The sequence below is a fragment of the Alligator sinensis genome, unplaced genomic scaffold, assembly GCF_000455745.1.
Source record: "Alligator sinensis unplaced genomic scaffold, ASM45574v1 scaffold811_1, whole genome shotgun sequence".
Classification (NCBI taxonomy): Eukaryota; Metazoa; Chordata; order Crocodylia; family Alligatoridae; genus Alligator; species Alligator sinensis.
Genome location: NW_005842579.1, coordinates 200641 through 209014, shown reverse-complemented (window position 1 = coordinate 209014; position 8374 = coordinate 200641). Strand labels below are relative to the sequence as shown.

General features: G+C 57.8%; 1 protein-coding gene across 1 annotated transcript in view; it reads right to left on the bottom strand.

Moving 5' to 3' along the window:
* Positions 1-2784: 2784 nt before the first annotated feature.
* Positions 2785-8374, bottom strand: part of ETV3L (ETS variant 3 like) — an 8121-nt gene continuing 2531 nt past the window's right edge. The window contains exons 2-6 of the mRNA XM_006032602.3: positions 6034-6103; positions 5439-5676; positions 4683-4869; positions 4458-4581; positions 2785-3574 (exon numbers count right to left, since the gene is read on the bottom strand). Of these exons, the coding sequence (XP_006032664.1) occupies positions 2931-3574; positions 4458-4581; positions 4683-4869; positions 5439-5676; positions 6034-6094 (1254 nt within the window). The 5' untranslated portion in view covers positions 6095-6103 and the 3' untranslated portion in view covers positions 2785-2930. The remainder of the gene's footprint in view (positions 3575-4457; positions 4582-4682; positions 4870-5438; positions 5677-6033; positions 6104-8374) is intronic.

Below are 8374 nucleotides of genomic sequence, written 5' to 3'. Positions count from 1 at the left end.
CCCTGGGGTGTGGATGTGCCCTGGCGTATTATTATTATTATTATTATTTTTTTTTTTTTTTACTATTTTCTTTTTTTTTAATTGCTGGGGGCGTAATTGCTTTGCAATCAGCTGCGAGGGGTCCCTCCAGCGGCCGGAGCCTGCAGCAGCAGGGCTGCTCTGTCCCCCCCCAACCCCGTGGCTGTATTTCGGCTCCAGCCCCACATAGGAGGTGACCCCCACCTTAGCTGAGCCCCCCTTTTGCTGTGGGGGTTAGCTGGTGGGGCAGGGAGGTGGTCGTGCCTCCCCTTTGCCCTGCTCTGCTCACATCTCCCTCCAGGCGCCCGGCACAGCCGGGGACAATACTCACCTGCTCCAGCCGGCAGGAGGGTTGTTGCTTCTCAGGCCTGACCCAAGCAAGCCCCCACGTCTGGCACCCAGTCCTCACTCCATTGGGTTGAACCCCTTAATTAATAGGCTTGGAGACCCTCAGCTGCACCATGCAACACCTTAGCACCCTAGGGACCCCTTCCCAGCCCCTGCCTGAGCATGGCCTCACTTGGGCAGCATGAACCCATTAACATTTTTTGCTGGCCGGGGACCAGGCCTGCCAGGCTTTTGCATCGCTTCAACAAACGCCAAAGGGTTTTACTTCCAAAGAGCCTCTTCCTCAGGGCCCCGTGGCGGCACAGCTCGTCCTTCCCAGGCATGCAGGCAAAGGTGGCACTCGCTTTGCAAGTCCCTCCTGACATGGCCTGCTTCACTTTTCTGTTTGCAGCCTGCGTGCCAGCTAGCAGTGAGCCCTGGAGCTGGCTCTGTGCGGCAATCTTAGTGCCAGCGCTGAGCTGTGCTGCTTGACCCCAGGAGTTAATGGGGTACAACCCAGTACACGCAGGAAGCCATCTCGAGCTGCTCACCTGTCCTGGGCCCGCAGCTGGAGATAGTCACTCCAGCAATGGAGAAACCCACCTGGAACAAAGGCACTAGCATGAACCAGGAGGAGAGGGGGAGTTGCATGTGCCTGGGGGAGGGGGGTACAAGACCTATGCATCATGGCAGGGGTATATGGAGTGGCCTGGCCCTGCCTTGCAGCCTGGCAGATCTGGCCCAGAGGTCCAGCACCCTCTGGGCACTGCCTTCTGTCAGTGCTTGGGTTGGGACTGTGACTGCATGGAAGAAAAGAGTGCTTACCTGTGGCACGCAGTGTCTCGAGGCCCTGAGGCCTGGAGATCAGCAGGGGAGCTGGACATTTATCTCTTCCCCAGTGCAAGGGTGGCCGGCTCTCACCACCTCATCCACCATCTGAACCCATCACTGCTCTCAGACACTGGCCTGATGTCTCAGGCAAAGCAGATCCCTCCTCTTGCAGGCACAACAGCCTGGGCCTTTGTGGTCCACCCCCCCGCTTCTCATCCCCACGGCTTCAGCTACTCTCTGAATGAATCAAAAAATCACAGAAAATGAGGGTTGGAAGGGACCTTGGGAGGTCACATCTAGTCCAAAGCAGGACCAGCCCCAACTATATCACATCCCAGCCAAGGCTTTGTTGAGCCGGGCCATAAAAACCTCCGAGGATGGAGATGCCACCACCTCTCTGGGTATGAGAGGCATCACAGACCCTCTGAACTGTGGAAAATACATTGCATCTGAAACACCCTATTAACCAACCGATAAATAAATGCGGTTCTGCTTGGGCTGGGAACAAGGACAGCTAGATTTAAAAACCATGTTTTTGGGCAGGGGCAGATAAACCACAAGTACAGAAGATGTGTTCATATATGACCTGCCTGTGTCTACACCAGGTGCTAAATCACACCGAACACATTTTTAGCTAAAACAGAAAAACACGTTTCGAACACAGATCCTACCTCAGGCAGGAGGTCAGACTAGATGACCCCTCGAGGTCCCTTCCAGCCCCGATTCCAGCCCTCTGGGGTCACAGCCTGAAGGAGACTCTCTCAGCCTCTCGAGCAGGCCCAGCCGAGCTCCCTAAGTGCAAGCATCCGTGCCCTGCAGCCCACCTCACCCTGGCTTACATGGGCCACATCCTGCTCGGTTCATCCTGCGCAGCCCCTACCCCTGAGGTTACTAGCGGGGTGGGGGAAAGAGGGTGTGTATCTGATCCACCACCAGAACCATGAGCCATGGGGAACATCTGCTAAAACCAGAGGTGGCCATGAGGGGGCACCCGTGCCACAGACAATTAATTCGCCCAGCTTCGTTAAGTCAGGATCTAGGACTTGGCCTGGGACCTCCGCATTATGCCTCGCTTGCAGGTACCACCACCCGCTTCAAGAATTGGATCCTGGACAATGAAACGGAGGAGGCCGCTAGCGCTCAGACCCTCCACGAGAAGAAAGGGATTCCCTGTAACACAGGGTCACAGCCGTGTCTGTACAGCGCCCGGTGCTCTGGGGTGCAGCTTCTGACCTGGACCCTTCAGCATTGCAGCTAGGCAAGTGCTAGCCCGTTAGGCAGCTGGACGACACAGGCAGAGCATCCACCAGTAAATAGGGGAACATAAAAACATGAGCAGAGCTATACTGCGTCAGAGCAATGGTACCTTTCAGTCGCTTTCCTGGCTCCTGTAGCTGACAGCTTCAAACCAGAGATCCCTAGAATGATCTATCCCCTCAATGCCAGAAGAAGCATCTCCTAGCGTTCTGCTCAAGGACAGTATGTGCAGGTGATTTGGACAAAAAGCACCGGGTACAGTCCTGTCCCACCCCCTGCGACAAGGAAACGGGGCAGGGACAGAGCCAGAGAGACGGCTGTCTGTAAACTGGGTTTATTCTCATGGCCTGGTTCATCCTTTACACAGACGGGGCGGAATGAGACAAGACAAGCTGTGCACGCTTCACAGGCAGATGCGGCATGGGGCTAGGCTCGGGCATCGCCAGGCAGGAGGAAGGGGCAAAATGGCAGGGGGACACGGCACCGGGGTGTTGCTTTTAGGTGGGGTCCAAGGGCCAGGCGGCCTTAAAGCCAGACAGGCAGGGGAGGCGGGGGGCAGCTCCGGCAAAGGCTCTCAGCTCGGAGGGGTAACACGGACTATCGCCCTCCCCTCCAGGGCCCAGGAAGATTGTGTCTTTGCCCAGAGCCATGCCCTCCAGCTCCAGCTCCACCTCGGGCTTCACCTCCTGGCTGTGCTCTGCAGAAGGAGCCCGGCGCTGGCCTTCCTCATCCTCCCTCTCCTCCTCTTCAGGTGGGGACACGTCCAGCAGGAACTGCAGCCTCTCTGCAGCCCCCTGCACGGTGCCCAGTGGGTGCCCAGGGAAGGCTCGCCCCTGCAGCCGAGGGGGCAGGAAGCTGACCCCCATCAAGAGGGCATCTGATTTGGGGAGCCCCAAGGGACCATGGGGCTGGGCGTGCTCTGGCAGGGGCAGCACCGCCTGGCCGTGGGGGAAGACGTGGCCAGAGAAGCGTGGCCACTCAGGCGGGCTGGGCACAGGGCAGTGGCTGGGCGAGCAGAGCTGGCGGCTGCCATTAGGGGTGAGCCTGGGGGGCGGGAAGGCAGCCAGGTGGGGGAACTCATCCTGCACCCCTGGGCTGCAGTAGGAGCCAAAGAAGCAGGGTGAAGGGATGGAGCCAAAGCCTGTGGAGAGACAGGGAGAGGCATGAGACTGGCAGCAGCCTGCTCCGGCACCATCTGGGAGTCAGGACACTTGGGTTCTGCCCCCACTCAGCTGCTGGGTCCCTCCTTGTGCTTCTGTTTTGCTTCCCCTCCCTTTGGTCATTCAGACGGTGAGTGCAGCGGGGCGGCACCGATCTCTCCGCTGCAGCCGCGGACACGGTTTCACCTGCAGGCCCCATTCTAGGCCGGGAGGAGCTGCATGGGACAAGCAGCCCTGGTCCCCGTGCCTGAGCCTCGGGGAGGAGGGATGTTGGCAGGACGTCAGCGCAGCCCCTGCTTCAGATGCCTCCCTCCGTCCCTCCCTCTCCGCAGCCTCCTGTGATTTCCCGGCCGCACCTTGGGTGCGGGAGCCTGCGCAGATTCCAGCCTGGGCAGCTCTCCAGGAAGCACCTGTAGCCACCTGTGCCAGGCCCAGCTGACGTCAGGGTGTGGGAGGCAGGCAGGCCTTTCCAGTTCCCGCCCCGTGGGGCCCATGTTGGCATCAGCGGCCCCCACATGCCACGGCAGCAAGACAAAGCTGTGCCATGGGCGCCTTCCTTGCCCATCCTGGCACGTGCATGGCTGAGCCCTGCCACCCCAGTGCCCACAGGCTCAGAGGGGAGCTGGCTGTGCCCACCCAGGGGCCTGTGATGTACTGGCAGGTGCCAGCCTTGCATGGGAGGTGAGGGCAAGCGTGCACCAGTGTGCACGTGCTGTTGCACGTGTGCATGCCCAGGCTGCATTGCTCCAGTGCAAGGTCTCCAGACGTCCAGCCCACTTGCCATCAGACCTGTTCTTAGCACAGCAAAATGGGCTGTATGATGCCCCTGGCTCAGCTATTCACCCACCCGCCCCCAGCACTTACGAGCTCCCCCGGCCACAGCTTTCTTGTCCCCCGTGCCGTCTGCGCCTGATGGCTCCTGCAGGCCGCGGTGGCAGGCCAGCTGGTCAGGCAGTGCCCGGCGAGTGAAGAGCATGTTCTGTAGGAACTGGAGCGGGGAAAGGAGCAAAACCATCTCAGCCCCAAGCCCAGCCTGGGCCCACACCCCACTTAGGCTGGGTAAACCATGCCCCGTTGGCCTGCGGTTACCTCGCTCTGCAGCCCAGTGGAGACCATGGCGGGGCGGCACATACTGGCAGCTCCCAGCAGCAGCGGGGGTGCGGGGCAGCGCAGGTCCCACAGCGGGTAGTTGACAAAGATGAGCTTGCTGAAGTTGAACTTGTAGGTGAAGCGCTTGCCTTTGGTCTTGTGCAGGATCCGCTTGTTGTAATAATACCTGGGGGAGACAGGAGCCCGGAGAGAGAGCGCAAGGGAAGGAAGGACAGATGGACTGTCAGTGCTGGTGGAGAGGAAGATTTGCACTAAGAGAGTCCTATAAACCCTCCCCCAGGGTGGGGACCAGCAACAGGGGAGTCTGGCCACAGCTGGACAACAGCACTGGTACCTGCCTGCCTCGGGTCTGCCAGCCCAGGGCATCCCACTGTGCCTGGGAAGAAGAAAGGGAGAGGGGTACCAAAGGAGAGAGGAAGGAAAGCAGGAGCTGGAGAGGACGCTTGTTCTCTCCCCTGCACCATTCATTCCTTCCTGGATCCCAGGGTTTAGGCTGAGTCTGGTCCCCCCTGAGCCCCTCCAGGTTAGGGCCCAGGTAAATCCCAGCTGTCCCTCACTTCCAAAGTGATGGGCCATGCACAGCCCTGGAGCTGAGCACGCTTCCACAGGGATCAGGCCCAGAGACGAGCCCAGTTGCTTTGTCTGACCCAGTACCCAGGCTGCAGTACAGCCCAGGGGTACTGCTACAAGGGACCCCAGACCAAGCCTCCGGGCAGCGCTGCTCCTGCCTCGCACCTGAGTGCCCGGCTCAGCTTATCATAGTTCATCTGGGGCTTGCATTTCCTCCGGCCCCACAGCCGTGCCACCTCGTCGGGGTCCTTGATCACGAACTCGCCGTACTCGCCCTGCTGCCAGGCGATGACGTGCCGGAACTCCTCCTTCTGCAGCAGCTCCAGGATGAAATGCCACAGCTGGATCTGGCGGGAGCCAGGGCTGGACTCTGCCTTGTAGGCCCAGTCAGGGAACGCCAGCCCTGTAGAGCAAGCGGGAGCACAGATGGACCCTGGGAACAGTGCTATGCATGCACCGTTCCTACCCTTCTGCCCCCACCACCAACAGGATGCAGCTTTGTGTGCAGCTGGTAGACAGGTGCCACATGCCACCCCAGAGCTGACTGCATTTCAGTGCTGGGCATGCAATTCCTGTGCAGCATTGTTTGTGGTTGTTAACCAGCTGCCTATCCAGGTTGGAGGGAAACAACTCCCTCTGTAAAGTGCTTTGGGAGAGGCAGGGGCTCAAGACATCAGAATTGGACCCAGAGCTCCAAGTTTGCCCCCAGGACACCGACCATCTCCATGGGGGGAAGAAAGGGGCTGGCTCCTGTTCTCACCTGAGATCCAGTAGGAGCTGGGAACTGCTGGCACGCCCTCGGCTACACAGCTACACTGCATCTCGCCAACCTGGAGAGTGCAAAGGCAAAGCCATCACTGCAGGGGAAGGGGCTGCCTGGGAACAGGAGCTGCCAGCAGCCCTGGGAGGGCAGCGTGGGTGGAAGTGCTCTTCACCCATTCAAGCAGGGGGTGCTGGGAGCCAGGACTCCTGGGTTGTCCTGGAACAGAGGGGGTCTGGTGCTACAGCAAGGGGTAGCATGGAGGGGGCAGAGATCACGACTCCTGGGTCCTGTCTCTGGCTCTTGCACAGTCTTTCTCTCGGTCCTATCTGGGGCAAGCAGTGAGCAAGGGGAATTTATCTGCTCTGAAGGGCAGGATGTTTCCAGAGCAGTGGCAAGAATGGGCCCAGGGGGCCCAGCTGGAGAGTGCCCCAGAGTACCCTATTTCCCCAGGTTGGCATCTCCAGTTTGTGTGCAGAAATTTCTCTGCTTTGTTGCAATCTGAAGAGTGGGTTTCCTTTTCCCCACCGTGACCAGTCTGACTTCAGCAGAATGGGCTTTTCTATTAGAAAACTCCCTTTTTTGTGGGGGGGGAAGGGATGTAATGATTGATACCTTTCTTTTTATCTCCCCAGACCACATAAGGAACAATAAAACACCCCCAGCACCAAACCCTCCGCTCCCCCCCAAAAATTCACTAGCCAGCTCAGAGCGGATGAGAACAAACAGGGCGATGTGGGTTCGGATCTGAACGTTGCTTCTTTGACAACCCCAGGCCATGAAACCTAAAGGTCTGGGGAGCTCTCGGGTCTCCACTTCCCTGGCTGCTGAGACGTGGGTCTCTGAGGAAAGTTTCAGCTGGAAACTATTGTGGGTGGGATGGAATGAATGAGAGTGCGAGGGTTTTAGGGAGATTCATCATCCTATATAGGGGAAGAGGAAGGGTTAATTTTAAATCTTCTTACCCCTCTGCCAGGGAAGAGAGACAGAAAGCTAATGAGAAAAAGAAACTTCCCTGATTCATGGATTTGGAAGAATTGGGGACTGTTCTGTTGGATTGGGGGTTGAACTAGATGACCTCCTGAGGTCCCTTCCAACTTTAATTTTCTATAATTTTCTATGATTTTCCTACAGAAAACCATTAGATCCGCTGACTTGCCCAGCAAAGGCAGGTGCCAGGCGGGAGAGCAGCAAAGGGCAACTCTGGCTCAAATTCAAGACATTTAAGTCCTGAAACGGAGACGATGAGAGAAGAGAGGGGCTCAGGGGATTTCATACCCTCTGACCACACCAATATATCCTAGCAAGAGCCAGTGGCTCTCACCTTCCTCATCCACAAGGAAGCAAAGCCAGGTCCCATCTCCCCACGTTTAAACCCATGAGAATCAAGAGTAAATCTGCCCCTATGCATAAAGGTTGCCCGGATGTAGCTCTATTTTCTTGGACGCTCACTTTTCCTCTTTGCCACCAGGTTGACTGCATGGCTTTTATAAATACCTGTTTCCAAGCCCCTTTCCACCCCCTGAATGAAAACTCAGCCAGGGGAAGAGGCATCCATGGCCTCTGCTCTACATCCTCTGAATCCTCTCCTCCCAAGTCAATGCTCTCCTTGCCTCCCATGGTCTCCCCTTTATTTTCTAGAAAGGTCCCAATCAGCTGGTTCAACAGGGAGAGAAAAGGGGGATAAACCACTGTAAAATATTTTGGAGCATTCCTAATATACAATAAAAGCCGGGCCAGTGAGGCAGCATCTCAGTGAAGGAAGGACACGGGTGGGGGGGGGAAGGGAACGGGGTGGAAACAGCCCCATCAGTCCAACCATCCAGCAGGAGGAGAGGTGCTTGGGACCAGCAGGATCCCAGAGGAGAGAAACCACCGGAGAACAATTATCTTTCATTCAGGTTGTTTTGTAACCCCTCGGCCGTGGTGTGAGGCTGCCGCCGGGGGTCAGAGGCCAGAGACCTGGGCCCTATGAAGTGAAGCCTGACCCCTCGCCCGTGTTGCTCCGCCAGCTTCCCTTGGACTCGTTCAGCCCCTAAAGACCCCCTTTTCTGCAGGCAGAGCAGCGAGGAGAGGTGAAGCATGGGGAGTTGGTGGCTTTTTGTACAGAGTCAAGGAGGATGGACAAAAATCAGCTGACCCAAAACAACCCTCTCCCTGCACCCCTCAGATGTCCCCCTACCAGGGGGAGAGCTCTGTCCCCAGATCCCGGGGTTTGACTCTCTCCAGGGAGGCAGCCAGGCAGCAGGTCTGTATCCCCCGGCTGCTTCCCTGTGGCTTTCAGCCTCTGTGAGCATCTGTCCCCGATTGCTGCTGCCTCGAACCAGTTCCTGTCCCCGCT